Below are 18,766 nucleotides of genomic sequence, written 5' to 3'. Positions count from 1 at the left end.
CATATCTAGCAAAAAAAATTACTTTTATAAAAGACCTCTCTACTTTATTTGAGGTCTATACAATATCATGTCTATATATGGTATTAATCCCAGGTCTAAATATTAAGTATCAAGGGAGATGATAGAATTTGAAAGACACTAATTTTCAAGATAAATCGTCCTGGCATCGCAAAACTGAAGGTCAGAGAAAAAATCCTAGGCAGTTTGGAGAAGACATCTTACAAAACGACATTAGCCGGCCAATCCCCTTAACCAGAAGAGTGTTGTGACTAGACGCCTGAGACGAGTGTAACCCTTTATGCACAATGGCTGCCTATCAGTATAGCATGATGGAATCTACTGTTTATTTTTTTTTTTTGCCTGGCTGTAAGAAACAAAACCAGAAGTAATCCCATTAAATGACTCGTGTTTAAATAGCTACTAAAAATACAAATTATCTCAAATTTGTAGTTTATGGAACTATGGAGGATGATTGAGAATGCAGGAAGGTGTCCATGTTACTGACATTTCCAATGATTATGGTGTACTGAAACCAACAATCTGCATGATTTTGGAAAACAAAGAAGCCATCAAAGAAGCAAATGTAGCAAAAGAAAGGTCATTTTAATTTGAGCCCTACAACGAACCAAGACTATTGAAGAGTCGAGATATCGTTATTTATTTGGATAAATTACAAACAGTTGGCGGGTGATAGATTTCAGTGACTATCATATGTTAAAAGGCAAAGAAAATACAGTGAGACATCATTGAAAACAACCCTAGAAAAAAAGTGATTGTGCAGATTCTATTGAAAATATTACGGCTAGCCAAGGATTGTTTGATAAATTCAAAAAGAGAAGTGGCACTCAAAATGTTTTAAGGGATCAAGAGGTAGCCAGTTCAAACAATGCAGCTGCTGAGAAATATGTTGGGGAAAATAGCATCCAGATAAGGCAATAGCCAGTATAATTAGGAGGTTGAGCATGAAATTGAGCATAAGTTGCCCACTGAGTTGAAAGTGTGTTACCCCGGTGCTCGGGGTTACCCTGTTCTCAGACCCGGCAACGGTAACCCCAGTGTTAGCCACCTGTTACCAGACCCAGTAACCCCTGTGGTAGTCACCCCTTCCCCTATGCCCGTCACCCCAACAATTGTGCCTGGGGTTCCAGGGCCTGTAACTCCTTCTCCCTCTGACCCTGTAACCCCACTTGGTGCCTTGTCATGGTCCTCTGTGAGTGTGCTCTTACAAGTGTTTTTATGTCCTAGATTATGACTTAACTATGTTGGATTATCATGGTGGACTACAGATCTTACATAGAGTAAACTGTATTTAGATGTTTTCCTACTATATCCATTGAAATTTGACCTACATCACGACATAGGAGTAGATCTCTTGTCATAAATCAAGAACCCTTCCTATTGGAGAACCATTACATTTTAATTTTTAAACAACTAGTTTGTCAAGAATTGATATTTCCGTTGCAGCATCTAATTTTCTAATTAATTTCAACTGGAAATCATTAGATGGTAAGTGTTATTATCATGACAATGAAAGCTTTAAAGAGAACAATATTCCAATAACTAAGCTTGGTTAAAGGAAGTGCAGAAGTTCCAGAGTGTAGATATTTCTAAATTACTACTGCAATGGAACCCTTCATTGAGTTGGGGTAATTGCAAAGACCAGGAATGTATGTGCATGTACGGTATTATCGATAGTTATTCCTATGCAGATACAGTCTTCTGAGTCATTTATATAGGTTTACTCCAATGTCAATTTTTATGACTTGACAGAACAATATCAGGTGCCTGATAGATTACTAGGCCTCTTCACTGCTGGGCAGTGTTGTGTGTTGCTGCGAGGCAAGTGCCACTCTTCTGGTCGTGTTGTTAAGAGGTTGTCCTCTCTTTCTGCTCTACGATCACGACTTGCTCCACACTGGATTTGCTGCCAACAATTGAGAGTTTGCACCAAATGATTTACAATAAAAGATAGAAACAAAAATCTTAAGAAAAATTAAACCTCTAAAAAAAAGTAAATTATTTTATCTAAAATAATCAGTCGTGCAGAGAATAATTTTTTAAAAAATTGTTATGATTTTACTACATTTGGAAGAAGCATCCATTATAGTTTCCAGGAAGCATTCTCTTACTGCGTTGATCACTGCTTGCTTAAAATCACATTGAATATAATGGGGATTCAAGTTGGGCGCTAAAGACTAGCATTTCAAACATTTTCACATATGTAGCATTCTCTTATTTGGCAGAAGTGCATAACAAATTTGATGTACTCCGGTGAAACAATTGGGATGCTATGTTCAATGTACCATCTATACACCAACTGGGTGATACTAGATGCTGCAACCAAGAATTTCTGCCAAAGATAAAAATCTTCTTTCACCGTGGTTCACTATCCACTAAAGCTTGACAACCTCTGAATAAAATGCTGTGAGCAGTAGATTGATGGCATTGCTTCAGGGTCTTTGCATTGTTCCTTTTGGCCCCTATTTTTATTTGCTTTACCTCTATTTCCACTTTTTTTTCTTGCCATCCAACCCCCATTAGCTTTCACTTCATAACAAGTTCTTGCTTTTTCTCAGTTGTGTTTCAGCACAGAATTGACGGGAGTTTAAGCCCTGCTCAAGCTTGATAGTTTCTTGTAATGTCTGCAACCTCATTACCTTTGTGAGCTAGCGATGGGGTTTTTGGGAACCTAGAGGTGTACCTTCTGATTCTTCAGCCTGGAACTCCCTGGCCATAGCTTGGAGAGATGGTTTGGCTTTGGATTATCTGAATATATGATTAGTCTCTAGGGCAATGTCACTGTCCCTTGTCTGTACCATTTATGAGTGACCTTTAAAGGACCAAATTCAAATTTTTTTATTTTTAATCTTCCAATTAGTTAAGAAAAAATGTTTATTTCATTGATCAACTGCCTTTATTAACAGTTCTGCAAAAGTAAGGTTTACTAGAACCTTTAATTGTCAATAAAAAGGCAGTTTTAATTCATGGTGTTTAGTTAGGACAGCTAGGAAGTTATCCGTCATGGGAAATAACTTAAACGAAATCAGTAAATTCTCTCTTAATTTTTTTCTAGATGTATCTTTTAAAATGAAGGCATCCATGGGTAATAATCCAGATGTTATGGTTTTAGATTAGCCTACTCGTTTAGATGCACGATTTCTGTATGTGCCTCAGAAACTGTAAGATTGTTTTCCAATTTTGTGATTAAAAGAAAAAAATATTGAATGTCATGCTTCATAAAAGATGTGTATAATGTTCAGAAACGGGGTTTAATCTGTTCTCCAAAATTATGTTCCTCTATGGATTGTGATAGAATCTCTTAAGATTACCAAACTATTCTTCTTCACTCAAGGGGTTAACTGCTACACTATGATTGTTCATTGGCTACTTTCCTTTTGGTAAGGGTAAAAGAGACTCATTAGTTGTGGTAAGCAGCTCCTCTAGAAGGATACTCCAAAATCAAATCATTTTTCGGTAGTCTTGGGTAGTGCCATAGCCTCTCCCACTGTCTTGGGGCAGGGTTCTCTTGCTTGAGGATACACTTGGGCACACTTTTATGTCTTATTTCTCTTCCTCTTGTTATTTTGGGTTTTTATAGTTTATATATGAAATGTCTATTTTGATGTTATTACTGTTCCTAAAACATTTTATATTGTTCATTACTTCTCTTGTAGTTTATTTATTTCCTTATTTCCTTTCCTCACTGGGCTATTTTTCTCTGTTGGAGCCCTTGGGCTTATATCATCATGCTTTTGTAACTAGGGTTGTAGCTTAGCTAGTGGTGATAATAATAATAATAATAATAATAATAATAATGTAAGGACAGTGAGACGAGCTATCACCAACAACAACTGATGGTTTATTCAAACAGGTGCGAGAATATAATACAAGGTGCGGACGGCAATGTAGTACGGGCGCTGGCGCCAATCTGGCTTGAACCAACCGCCACAAAATGTGTGTTTTTTTACACGTATAAATACTTGAAATACAAGTCAATAGAAATATGTAGCGAAATGATAAATACATGAAATTGTAGCTCTGAGGGAGCGGAACAAATATATAAAGTTAGCCACAGTGTGGCGAAAGGAGAATTTAAATGAAATGGAGAATTCGATGAGAATGCTGGACGACGGAGGGAGCGATGTCCTTATAATAATAATAATAATAATAATAATAATAATAATAATAATAATAATAATAATGATAATAGCAATAATGAATAGGAAATTCTCTTCTCTCCCATGCATAGGTTCATACACTTTGTATCTATTTGGAATAATTAAATGCTCAAGGTTAATTGGGCAATGTGGAACAGTACTGATCTCATTTCTTTTTTGTCTTATTGACCTTTTCATGCTACTTGCATAAGCATGGATGCTTATAATGACTGAGATATATCAGAAATACATTAATTTATCACAACACTTGGTGGTTCCATGGTATCTTCCACTCTGTATTAAAGATGTTTTAACTTTAGCTATTTCTACAACCACAGCATCAGTCTCATGCGAATGAGTCTTTACTTTTTTAATTACTACAGTATATTATTTTTTGCTTGGATTCTTCCATTACAGCAGCCTTTTTGTTCACATCTTCACACTTTCACTTTTGTCAATTTTTGGACATACTGTATATCAAGTACATAAATGAATCCATTATATGTGAACTTCTTTCTTCCTTTTTTGCTCAATGCGATTGAGTGAACACTGGCAGCCATTATAAGATATGAAGGGATAGATAAGTTTTTTATTTAGAAAAAAATAAAAAAGTTAAGTTTGGTAACTGTACTGGTAAGTATCAATTTTTATTCTTGAGACTAAAATTAGTATTGTTCAAAAAAAAAAAAAAATCTCCAGTATTTGTAATAATATTTTGCTAGTGGAAAATAGTAATATTTTAGTAATTTTCAAGGCATCTATTAATAACAACTATTAGTAATGATAGTTTCCAGTGGCGAACTGTCCGCGCTGGTAAATAATTGGGGGTAGACTGTCTTTAGCAGCTAGTTGTTGGTGCCAAATTGATGGTGTCGTACCATGGACAACGAATTGTTCATATCTAGAAATATAATTACTTTACATATTGATGATAGTTTTGTTAATGTATTGCTGCCCCATGGGTTTAGTGGTCGTGAGTCACTGTCTGAAACTGATCCCATGGCCACGGCCCCTGCACTAACTGTGAGCAATCCTGTTTCGGTGTTTCATGTTCCTAATTACATTGGTTTATTTAGATCTCCCTCTCCACCCACTAGTGTACTTAATGGTGAGCCCATTATGGCGGAGCTCCAGCAGGATGACTTTTCCCTTGATAGTGTTAAAATTCTCCCCTAGTTCTCACCTGAGAACGCTTCAGGGTCTGCGGCCTCACTCTTCTTGAAACAATTCTCCGGGCTTGGCCTAGAATCCATCTATCACTTATTCTGACACTGGAGTGTCCAGGACTCACTCTAGTTTGGTGTGATTGCATTGTCAGAACAAAATTGCATCATCCCTTTCCAAGTAGTCATTGCAAAAGGAGAAAGTCTTAACTGTGTCCTCTAATGCATTTACACCGCACATGTCAACAATACATATCACCTTATTGCAACATACACGGACTGACATTTCTGTATAAGCCGCCATCCCTGCGATTGCTGATATCACAGACAAAGCGAACCACGATTCCAGTGTGTGAGGCTATTCCTCTGTGCATTAAATATGACATCATTCTACCTCTTAGAGATGCAAGACCTGATTGTGCTATCTCTAATGACATGCTGACATTTCTCATGGATATGTATCTATGTCAACCCAGGTTGACTATCAGGTAACTTCTACCTCTAGAACTCATTTACCTTGCTTGGATCTTACATATCCATCTATGAGACGTCATAACAATGACAAACCCATTATTTTACCTCAACCTATGCAAGCTAGTCCCTTGCCTATTGTTCATACTACAGGACTGTGCTTCAGAAATTACTCGTTTCACTGAACAACCAAAGCCATCTTTTTCAGATATTTCTTCATTTCTGGTTCAGGAGAGGAAAAGGGTGCCGAAGCCTTTACCCCTTTTTCCTCGGGTGGTACCTCCATCCACATGCCAAAGGAAGTCATAAACACAGACCTGTTAGGAGGCACTCTAAGTGACCTTCCTCTGAGAGATCATATTCTTCGTATAGGTCAAGCTCTGAAAAGGAGTTCCCTGCTACTCCCTCCCAGACTTATGGAGGTCAAGAGCCTTACCAGAGGAGCAAATATGATTCCTCACAGTCTTTCTCAGTCCCCACTTCTCACTATTCACATAATATCAGGAGAGTAAAGACTTACATGGAAGAATTAAATCTTCTAGTGACATTCTTAAGATTGGACCACTTCCTATTCCTAAAAAAGATGACCACGCCCTGATTACCATTTATGACTCTTCAGACTCCATTGCGTGTGTAGGCCCCAGCTCCACTGATGTGGCCTTCCTTGAGGTTCCGATACGTGTGTCTGAAGTTACTCATTTCTTAAGAATTTTGCGATTGATTCGCCGTTTGGGTGGCTTGGGAGAGCCGCCACATGCACAAGTCACAAGCAGGCCTTGCACCATAGGTGTGATCTTTCCACAGTCAGAGTATGGAGCATGAGACACTGTTTCGACGTTTCTTTTTCAAACCAGTCTAAGGATATGCTAGACTTGTTCAATACTCAAGTCCCGGCACCCAAGAACTCCCTTAAATTGAGCAGGTCCTCGAAGTTACTCTTTCCAGCACATTTTTTTGCATAGAAAGTTCTACATTGATTCTGAAGCTCACCCGAGCCCTCTGCCTATTGACCCTGATGTTGTCAATTTGGTACCCAATGTGCCAAGTGACAAGTTGGCCAACCTACCTTCCACTTTCTATGAATCAGAAATGCAGAATATGAGAGTTGCTGCCATGTTCACCAGTTAGGCTTGCTCTTGGCTAGATCACTGATCAGGAGCAGTGTCTCATTTGGCAGTGACTGAAAATATGAAAACTAAGACGTTTTTCAATTTGATGATCTTTTGAGATCGGATGCCAAAGCTCTGGAGTTCCTACTCCACCAGACAGTTTCCCTGTGGGGCAACTGCCTTTCGAAAGGGTCGATGCTGTCTTGGCTAAATGTACCAAGCAGCTGTCCCCTAGGGATTTCCTGTGCTTGTGGAACTCCAACTTAGTGGACTTTCCTACATTTTTCCCTCCAGAAGTAGCTGCAGCTATTCAGAAGGCTAATCAGTTGTCCTTCGTGAGGAGAGTGGTGGCCCCAAGGATGCCCACCATTCAGCAGCCTCAAAGAAACTCCCCCTTTCAAGCAGCCACCCCAATAGGGAGGCATGTTGCTTCCTATGGACTGCAAGCAGCTTAGAGACAGGACCACCAGCCCACATTTTACCAGAGAGACAACCCCTCCATACAAAGGCTCCTGCTAGGGAGAGCAAGTCCCCCACCTCACCATCGGTGGGAGGATGCCTATAGAGCCATTGAAACAGGTGGCAGCTCTTCTAGGCTGATACCTTGACAGTAAAAGGTTTCTGTTCAGGGTATTGAGTCCCATTTTCAGACTGCCCACCCCCACTACCTCGGACTCTGACAGTCCGGCCATTCTACAGTATATGAAAGGCTTCCCAAAAAACCTACTTCAAGAGAAAGGGTCCAATATGTTAGCTAAAGGGGCCATAGAAAAGGTTTTAGACAACTTTCCAGGCATCTTCAGCAACCTCATACTTGTAGAGAAGTTGACAGAAGGCTAGAGACCCATCATAGACCCATTCCTCTTGAACTTGTTTGTTTTACAAACAAGGTTCAAGATGGAGACCCCCAGCCTCCATTCTTCAGATTATCAGGAAGAACAACTTCCTGCTGACCATAGACCTGAAAGAAGCGTACTTTCACTTCCCCATCCATCATAAAACTAAAAAACACCTGAGGTTCCCTTTCAGAGACAAGGTTTACCACTTCAAGATACTGTGCTTCGGTCTCTCCACAGCACCTCAGGTCTTTACCAGGATCTTTGCTCTTGTCTCAGAATCTGCTCATGCCATGGTCATGAGGTTTCTTCAGTATCAGGACGACTGGCTTCATCTAGTAGTGTCACGAGCCTTGCCTGTATGTCACAGGAAGGAACCTTCTCCTCAACTTCTGCAAGGAGTTGGGGATCCAGCTGAACCTAGAGAAGTCCAGCCTTGTCCTCTAACAACTTATCCGATACCTATTCATGGAGATCAGCTCTGCCCAAGCCAGAACATTTCTATCTTCTCACAGGGGGATAAGATTCAGACAATTGGTAGAACCTTTTCTAGAAAAGGAATCACTTCATGCCTGCTCTTAGCCAAGCTTCTGGGACACCTCGCCCCATTTGAGAAACTGGTCCTCTTTGGGAGGATGAATCTTTGCTCAGTGCAGTGGATTCTGAACAGCCAGTGGTGTCGAACACCGTACCCTCCTGCAACCTAAGTGTCAAAGCCCCTGGAAGTGGTGACTGATCTCTGCTTGCAAAAATAGGATGACCTCTATTAGTCACACTCCAACAGGTTTCTCCTCCGGAGTATCTTCTTTTCACCGATGCCTCTTTTTGAAGGTGAGGCGCTCACGTTTGAAGGGAGCAGATCTCAGGCCTGTGGTCACAGAAAGATAAGGCCTTTCACATCAATTATTGGAAATGAAAGCAGCGTGTCAAGTGCTACTCCACTTCTCTGAGACCCTCAATGGTAACTCTGTGGTACTGATGAGCAATAACTTAACAGTAGTGACCTACATCTCCAAACAAGGAAACTCAGTATCCAACCTGCTATGGCAGTTAGCAGTGGGAATCCTCCTTTATGCGCAAGTCAATGCAGTATCTCTCTCAGTGAGATTTATTCATGGGAAGAGAAACGTCCATGAGGATCAAATAAATCGACCAGGGATGACAGTTGCTTCCGAATGGTCTTTGCTTTCTTAAGTAAGAGTCTTGTGACTTGTGGGATTCTCCAACGTTGGACATGTTCACCTGAACACCAAACTCCCGGTATATTGCTCTCCAGTTCCGAACGCAGTAACAGTAATGAAAGTCTCCTTCCAACACCCCTGGGACGAACGGGACTTCTATGCCTCTGCTCTGTTCTGTCTTATTCATCAGGTGTTGAACAGAATACACCTGTCCGGGGAAATCAGAGTAACGATAATAGCCCAGAGTGGCCGCAGTTGTATTGGTATCCAGCCCTGCAAGATCCTCTTGCGGGGGTACCAAGAAAACTTCCAGAATAGCCAAACCTACCGCGCCAAACACATTTAAGAAAGTTCCATGAGGTAGTCCACTGCCTATCTGCACAACTGGAGGTTATCTAGCAGAGAGGCTTTTAGGGACCGACTGCAAAACGACTTTCCGGATACCTCCAAAAGTCCTCATCAGTGGTCTACTGGGCCAAGTGGTCAACTTTTTGTGATTGGTGTTATAAGGGAAATGAATGATCTCAATCTCTCCTCTCCATGCAAATTATCTGCTCTTATCTGAAGTTTTGAGCAGACCAGTCCTCTTCGGGAACTTAAACCTTCCTCTAGGACTGTGATCAAGGTTCTTAGGTCCCTTAAGCCTTAAGATGGCCCATTATGAATCCTTACATAAAGCTCTAGACAGGGATCTTACCTTAAGGATTGTCTTCCTTCTTGCTCTAGCCTCAACCAAGAAGGTAAACGAATTATCCTACCTTACTTCCCATTCCCAGGATTGTAGAGAATTATCTTTCTCTTTTTTCCCCCAAGTTTGTGACTAAAACCCAAAATGCGGCTATACTTGACTCTAGATTTGACTCTTTCACGATCTCGTCTTTCAAAGAGGTAACCGTTGATCCTGATAATCTGTTACTCTGTCTCATAAGAGCGATCAGAAAGTACTTGAAGAGAACAGGTTCTTTCATACCTAAAATTACTAATTTGTTCATGAGTACTGGTCAGTCTAAAAAGATAATCTCAGTACTGTATACTATTTCATTTTGGTTATAATGAAACAATTATGAGAGCACATAAATCCTCAGAAGAACCGTCGCTTGGGGCCCATCCTCGAGCGCATGACATCCGTGGCCTTCCCACAGCCTTATCATTCTGCAAGAACCACTCAGTGGCCCAGATACTTTGTGCATGGGGTCTGAAAGAGACAGACCACCTCCACAGGCCACTAATTAAAAGACTGTACACATAAGTCTCCAGATACCTTCTCTTTTGGTCCTATTGTTGCAGCACAGCAACTAATCCAACTAGTTATTCTCTTCATTGTGAGTGTAGGAAAAGTAGATCAAGTCAATGCATACCTACCTTCTCCAAGGAGTAGACCTAGGAATACTCACATTGACCACACCCTAATACAGGTAAGAATATTTTTTTTTTTTGTCATTATACTATATAATGTTGGCATAATCATTAATGCCAGTGCCTGGTAATGTTTCACCTCTATGTTAGGTCATGACTTAGAGGGATCTGACACTTTGGCCCTGCCTTTCCACAAGCTGGTCGAACTGTTAATTTGTTTTCCCTTTAAATTTTTTATCCTTTGTGTTTTATTCATGACATAGGGCTTAAGTGACCTCCCAATGACAGACTTCTTCCTTCATTAGGAAGACTCCTCATATAAATGACCCAGAAGTTTGTATCAGCACAAAATTAAACTACAAATTTTTTAAAACAATTGGATTTTCCTAGCTATATAAACCCGAGTCATTTATGCAAAGGTCCCACCTCATCCACCCCACAAGTCTCGACCAGGATAAAGTGAAGCTTGCCCCACAGCAGCACGTAACACTTCCAAGCTGTGGAGTTCCCTAGTACCCTATTATAATTACCTATTAGGTACCTGTTATTTTTTTATGTTTGATTTTAGAAAATTGTCATCGGAGTAAACCTATATTAATGACTTAGGTTTGTATATCTAGGAAAAATACAAAGTATAATAAGTTTTTAGTTTTTGTAAGATGACTAGTTTTGTTTTTATGCTTTTTTCATATGATTTTATGTGGCAGAGAATTTTCATGTTTTCCATGAATACATAGGTGTATACTATTCTTATTTCTTTATAAAACTGCTGGTTTAGATGCTTACAATAATTGGATTATTTAGAATTTAATAATTGGGGTAGACAATTATAATTTTAGAATGGTATTTCACTATGTATATTCTTGGTTTAAATTACCTTTGAAGGTCACTAAAACCTGACAAGTAATGAGAGATATGAAGTAATAGTATTATTCAGGAAGTCATTGGTGTTTACCATGCTTGTGTGATGAGAGTGAACATATCTGTGAGATAAGCAGATAGGCTGTATTGGCCTTCTAAGATTCCCATATGTTGAAGAGTATAGCAACAAACTCCTGACCATTGTTATACCTGCTATAGGCATAACCTTACTTAAAAAGAAAAGCGATTATGTTTTATCCCAGCATAGAGGTTCTAAGAATCTCCCTATGGAATACATTTCCCAAGCTCTGCACAAAACTGTTCATATATTTCATCTTGATGTATATGGTCAATTCATCGAGTGTAAAATAATAGGATTTGCATTAATTCATATACCGTACGTACTAAAAGTTTTCCACTTATTTCTATATTTTCAAACTAAAAATATTATATTTTATAACGGGAATTGTTCGTTCTTTCCTCTGAAGGACAACGCATCTCCCCATGCAACCACTACTGGTGAATCCTCAGTTTTTCTCATAGTTCATACTAATTGCATGATTTACTATGTATTTTTTCCTAAATAAAAAGCAGTTTATCAAGATCACAGAGTTATTTATCTAAAATCTCCTAGGGGTTATCCCTAACAATTTGTTTTGAGATAAGGATAGGGTATAGAAGTTAAAATGCTGAGTAATAGGGACCAAAGGGAATAGATGATAAGTACCATACAGAAGCATTGCACTGTACTTGGGGCCCAAAAGTACATTATGGAGAACCTTTAGTATCATTTATATTGTTTTGTGCTAGAAAAAGAGTCCATAAAAATACTATTGTACTCTGTATATTTTTTTGGAAATTTTGATACATAAATAAGTACAGTAGGAATTAGTTTATTATAGAGTGATTATAAGCTTGGAAAAAATTTAGGTTTTTCTCATTTTAGGAGGACTACGTGTTGTACGCTATGGGGGACTTCATGGTTCTGTTCTTGGAGTAGAAGCAGTTTTGGCATCTGGTGAGGTCATTAATTGTATGTCTGCTATGAAGAAAGATAACACAGGCTATGATCTTAAACACCTATTTATTGGCTCAGAGGGAACATTGGGAATTGTTACAAAGGTAAGACCTTTAATTTACGTAAAGTTTAGAAGGTTATCCAACAAAACTCTTTACTATTTCATTATAGGTATTTAGATAGTGTGTTCATCAATATGAGAAGGATTGTTTATTTATCTTAGTTTATGGCATGAGCAGTATGTAGTATGCTGTAATTATGATTATATTTTGGTGTTTATGTTTCTGTCCCTTCATTTGAATGTGATTATGGGTTGGTTTTGTGTATTTCGAGAGCATTTTGATTTGTCATTAAGAATATTTTACTAAGTTGGAAAAGTCCTTTGTCCTTGCTTTATCTTTTAGTATGGAAATATGCGCAAGGAAAATTGTGCCCTTATTTGGCCACTCATAAAACTTAATATAGCTGATTTGAATAAAATGTCCAACAAGGAAGATCTTGTAGATCTGAGTCTTCCATGGAATAGGTTTCATATGCAACAGGTCTTGGTGAAAAACAATAGTCCACTATTCCTTTAGTCACTCCTTGAACAATGTATAGACAGTACTGTACTGTATCTTAACACAATAGGTGTCATACCCTTAGAACATGAACAAGGAGTGCTAAAAATGTATTTGAGGGATGAAATGGTGTTTTTATTTCTTTATTATATATATATATATATATATATACATATATATATATATATATATGTATATATGTGTATAATGTATATATAAATAAATATATATATATATATATATATATTTATATTTATATATAAGTGTATATATAATATATATATATATTATATATAATTTATATATATAGTATATATATATATAATATATATATATATATATATTCATATATATGTATATATTTATATATATATATATATATATATATTCATATATATGTATATATTTATATATATATATATATATATACATATATATATATATATATATATATATTTCACACAGTATAATACACACACACACACACACATATATATATATACATATATATATATATATATATGTATATATATATATATATATGTGTGTGTGTGTATGTGTAATATATATATATATATATATATTACACACACACATATATATATATACAGTATATATATATATATATATGTATATATATATATATATATATGTACAAATATATATATATATATATATATACACATACATACATACATACATACATGTACAGTCAAACCTCTCGATATGAAAGAATCTGCTTTCGAAATTTTAACTCTGCGAAACAAGATGCGAAGAATTTTACGACTCACATCACGACAACAAAAGAAAGTACGATGTGAGAGCCGACCATGTCCGAGATTGATTTTAAAATTCGCCCGCCGGCAGCCCGTAAACTCGCTACCATCCTTCTATTGGTTATCTCCCTACTTGGAATCTAGTTATCACCATGAGATCCTGCTTTCATATTGGTCAGCATCTACTGTATTGTATTCCATCAAGCATCTACACATTGGCGTTCCTATGTCTTTACATTTTGGCAGCGGTATCGTGCACGTTATCTTAGTGTTTGTGATTTCGCTTTCGTGATAATTATATAGTAGTTTATCGTGTGTGATATTATGGTACATCACTAGCCATGGGTCCCAAGAAAGTCGGTGATGTCAAGGGAAAGAAGAGGATGATGCTTTTCATGGATATGAAGATGGAAATTTTTCAAGAAATACGAGGCTGGCATGTGGTTAAGTGTGCTCGCGAAGGAATATGGCCGAAATCCGTCTACAATAGGAACGATCCTGAAGCAGAAGGAAGCTATCAAAGTAGTAACACCTTCTAAAGGCATGAATGTTTTCTCAATAAGAGGAGCCACGTCCACGATGAGATGGAGAGACTGCTGCTTGTCTGGATAAAGGACAAAGAAATGGCTGGATGCACTATCACCGAAGCGATAATCTACCAGAAAGCCAGTGCCATTTTTGGTGATCTCGTGTATGAAGCAGGAACCCCCGGATTTCAAGGCAACTCTTGGGTGGTTTGAAAAATTAAAGAGACGCTCAGGCATTCATTCGGTGGTGCGTCATGGGGTGGCTGCAAGCTCGGACATGAAAGCGGCCAGAGCCTTTATTAAGACATTCGACGAGTTGACTGTCCGGGAAGGCTATAGTCCCCAGCAAGACTTCAATTGTGACGAGATAGGGCTTTTTTTTTGGAAAAAAAATACCTCGTCAAACGTACATCGCTGCAAAAGAAAAGAGGCTATTTGGGCATAAGCCTATGAAGGACAGGCTTACCCTTACACTCTTTGCAAATGCCAGTGGGGATTGCAAGGTGAAACCCCCACTGGTGTATCACTCCAATACTCCTTGAGCCTTCAAGACCCATAAAGTCACTAAGGAAAATCTAAACGTGTTGTGGAGGGCTAATGGAAAAGCCTGCGTAACAAGACAATTGTTCATCGAGTGGATGAATATTTGTTTTGGCCCGATTGTGAAAAAGTATTTGGAAGAGAAGCACCTCCCTATGAAATGCTTGCTGGTGCTGGACAGTGCCCCTGCTCACCCTTCTGTCCTCAATGAAGATATTGTAGCAGAATATTCCTTCATCAAGGTTCTCTATCTTCCATGGAACATCACCCCTCTCCTCCAGCCCATGGACCAGCAAGTGATTTTAAATTTTAAGAAGCTTTATAAGAAATATCTCTTCAAGAGATGTTTCGAAATCATTGAGAGCACAAACCTCACCCTTCGTCAATTTTGGAAGGAGCATTTTGATATTGTCTTACGCCTCAAAATCATCGATCCAGCTTGGCAGGAGGTTTTGAGGCGCACCTTGAACTCTGCTTAGAAGAAGCTGTGGCCTGATGCCGTCTCCGCACGAGATTTCGAGGGCTTCCAGGCAGATCAAGCTGAAGCCGATTCTGAAAATGTTGACGATCCTGAACCTGTTGTTCAATCTTAAGTTGCCAAGATCGATACACCTGGGAAGTCCATGGGTCTGGAAGTTGATGAGGCCAACTTTGATGAGCTTATTGAGGAGCACCAAGAGGAAATTACAATGGATGTTCTGAACGAGTTGGAAGCCATGCGAATGAACGTTTTTCAGGAAGAATACAGCGGTGGGGGGGAGGAGGATGACCCACTAACAACGGCAGACTTTAAGGAGGGTCTAGATGGCTACTTTAAAATGGTGGTTCTTGTAGAAAAGAGACACGCAAAAAAATTCTCACAGGTCGTTCACTTGAATACTGTAATAAAGTTTGCCTGAGTCATTTCAGGAAAATTTTAAGAAGCAGGCAGAAAATAACTTCTTTGGACGATTATTTTAAAAAGAGGCCTTCGGTAGAAGCAGACCAAGCACCAGCTAAAAATCGAAGATAAGTGGCATTGATAAAGAAAATACATATAATTAAATTTAGAAAATACAAAATGTAAAGTAAAAAAAATAAATAAATTTTATTTTAAAAAAGTTTATCGTAAAGTTAGGTGTTAATATTTCCTGCCATTTGTAATTGTGTTTCCTAAAATTAAGTGTTAATGTTTTCTGTCATTTATACATCTGTTTTGTAAAGTTAAGTGTTTACGTTTTCTGCCACTTGTTAACATTTTCCGCATTTTTTCATTCTCCTCTACCACCCCGCACTTCGCTCTTGGACATCGCCTCACTCCAAAGGTAAGGTTCCACATTTTCATTTCTGTATTTTTACTGTTTGCTCTAATTAAACACTTCTTTTACAGGTTACCATGGGTAATTTTTTATTAAAATATCAAAATACAGTACTTTTCATACATTTATTACTGTTTAGTGGTGTTTATCCTTTTTATAATCATTTAATATGGTGTTTTTTGTAGGGTCTGGAATGAATTAGGCTATTTACATGTAAAAGGCGACTCACAAGACGAAAAAATCCCTTTACGAAAACCATTATGGAACCAATTAATTTCGTGTTATGATGCATTACTGTACATGTATATATATATATATATATATATGTATGTATGTATGTATGTATGTATGTATATATATATATATATATATATATTTGGGTGAGGTAGCCATGTCGTCCTGATGGAAGTTCCTTTAAAGTAGCTTCCTAGGTTATATTTAACTACAGTGATATATCCCAGAGAATTTTACTTAAGGTATCCAGAATTCTAACTCCTGGCGCAAATATCCCTGGCTTTCGCCTTTTGGGATATCGCATAATATCAGAGGACGTATTCTTGACATGCCACATAGCTATCTACACCCCAAATAGCGTTTTCGCTTTGAGAGGGGAAAGTGGCAAGAATTGGAGGAGAGCTGTTATTAAGGCACGCTCTACTCCTACTGTTGAGTACCTGTATGACGTCACGACCGGGCGCCATCTTGTTATTCCTTGTAGCGTCAGTGAGGTGCTACAGATACAGTACTTTTGGGAGGGATCCTTTCAGCCTTTTATAAAAGTAGGGTGGGTCCATCAGGACGATATGGCTACCTCACCCAAAAATAGATTTTTCGCGTCCGTTTTTTGGGCTCAGGCCATGTCGCCCTGATGGAAGTTTACCAGAGCATTAATGTATCTGTGGATTTCCCACTAGTGCCAGTAACCGCAAGATAAATTTTCCTAGTCATTTAGACCTAGAGACATGGTGTTAACGTCATACACCATTTCAGCTGATCATGGACTATGTCAGTGCTTCTTGCCCCCTACAGGAAAGAGTCATGGCAGACTCTAGGAAAAAACTCGAGGATTGTAAATTCGTATGAACAATCTAGCCAACAAACAGGTATATTGGTCTCATCATATACTTCTGTAAAACAGAGTTTGTATTCTGAAAGGAACAAATGTATGTATTGACTACCGACACCTCCCCCGGTCTACTTGGTGAGTCGCATTCAAGATAGACAGGTTTTAATCCATGTAGGAAAATTGTATAAGTCAGTAATACAATCAAGGTACTGTATATGAAATCAGTCTTAACCAGGGACTGATACACCTGATAAAAACACACAATTAGAAGGTTTGTTAGCTTTAGAACAGATATTGTATATGTTCAGAATATATTTTCAATATGAAAGGTTGTAATGAAATGCTCTGACACGCTTATTTATTTGGAATTTTCGGGCGAAAAGAGACGCAAAATTCAAATATACATTTATTGATAAACAATAGATGACAAGGTCAAAGTGCATTTTATAATATACTGTATTATAAAACGAAAATTGGAAATATAATGGAAAGCATAATTAAAATGGTAATATCAGAAATACTTGTTTCACCTGAAAATAAATGTGAAGCCACTTTGAAAGGAAATATTGTAATATTTCATGTTTTCTTATTTCTGTCATTACAGTCTATAAACCACATTGCGTAGTTATACGCATGGCACATGTGTAAGTCTTTTATGCTTCTTTCACCTTTATACTTGGAACAGTCCATATTGTCACTACTGTGATACTTCACTAAACATGTCACTCCTTAGGGAGGGATCATGTACACCCTTCACTAAAAGTCCCGATTAGTTGCACTGTTCCTCGCAGTTTTCAAGCGGCAGGTTTTAGCACACTACCTGCTGCCACCACGAAGTGCTTGATCTCTTGCACTTGCTTCGCGTAATGTTTAAAGAAAACCCTGGATGACTTCCATCCAGTATACGAGCGAAGACTTTCAAAAATTCATATTCTGGAAGAAGTTCAGAGATGAAGCAATTTTTTTCGGATCATGACCTGCGGGTGTACTGTCTGGATCCGCTCTGCGAATGAAATAGGTGATCTTCGCCCTTAATTGTTTCAAATACAATGTCGAACCTGAGGTTTCTTCCCTAAAAAGCTGTCCTCCCCTAAAGTCTGAAGTTCTACGAAGATAGACCTTTAGGCACTCTACTGGACATAGAGACGCATCCTCCTTCAGAGGGCAGATTCTCCAGGGACCCCACCTTTTGGTGGGTAGCTCATTCTAGCGAGAAACGTTGGGTCAGGAAAGAGATTCAGTTCTCCACACTCCGCGAACTGAATATGGCCCTCATCCCTTGAAAGGGCCACTATTTCGCTAACTCTGGTTCCTGAGGCTAGTGCAGAAAAGAATATAACTTTTTGGGTCAAATCCTTTAAAGAGCAGTCTTCATTGTTCAGGGTTGAGGCTAAATGAAGAACCTTATCCAAGGACCATGAAATGGGCGTCAGAGGTGCTGCAGGCCGAAGCCGAGCGCAGGCCTTAGGTATCTATTGAAGATTTCATTAGAGAAGTCCACCTGGAAGGCATAAAGCAAGGGTCTAGTCAAGGCAGATTTACACGCAGTTATCGTGTTGACTGCTAAACTTTGTTCATGAAGGTGAATAAAGAAAGGTAAACAGAAATCGGTCGAGATTTCCTTTGGTTTTTTTGCCTTGACAAAGGCCACCCACTTCTTCCAAGATGACTCATATTGCCTTCTTGTAGATTTAGACTTATATTCCTCTAAGAAGTCTATACTCTCTTTAGAGATCCTAAACCTCTTTCTTAGTGCTAGGGAGAGAAAATCATGAGATGAAGGTCTTGGATTTTCTGTCATGAAGCAAAGACAGTCGACTTCTGTACTTGAGACAGAACTGGGTCCG

General features: G+C 38.4%; 1 protein-coding gene across 1 annotated transcript in view; it reads left to right on the top strand.

Moving 5' to 3' along the window:
- The window catches only part of D2hgdh (D-2-hydroxyglutaric acid dehydrogenase), a 268,744-nt gene that overhangs the window by 86,740 nt on the left and 163,238 nt on the right, over positions 1–18,766 (top strand). The window contains exon 5 of the mRNA XM_068375280.1: positions 12,081–12,256. Coding sequence (XP_068231381.1) covers positions 12,081–12,256 — 176 coding nt within the window. The remainder of the gene's footprint in view (positions 1–12,080; positions 12,257–18,766) is intronic.

Source organism: Palaemon carinicauda, chromosome 6 (assembly GCF_036898095.1).
Source record: "Palaemon carinicauda isolate YSFRI2023 chromosome 6, ASM3689809v2, whole genome shotgun sequence".
NCBI lineage: Eukaryota > Metazoa > Arthropoda > Malacostraca > Decapoda > Palaemonidae > Palaemon > Palaemon carinicauda.
Note: the sequence above shows the minus strand (reverse complement) of the source record. Positions and strands in the feature narration are given on the sequence as shown.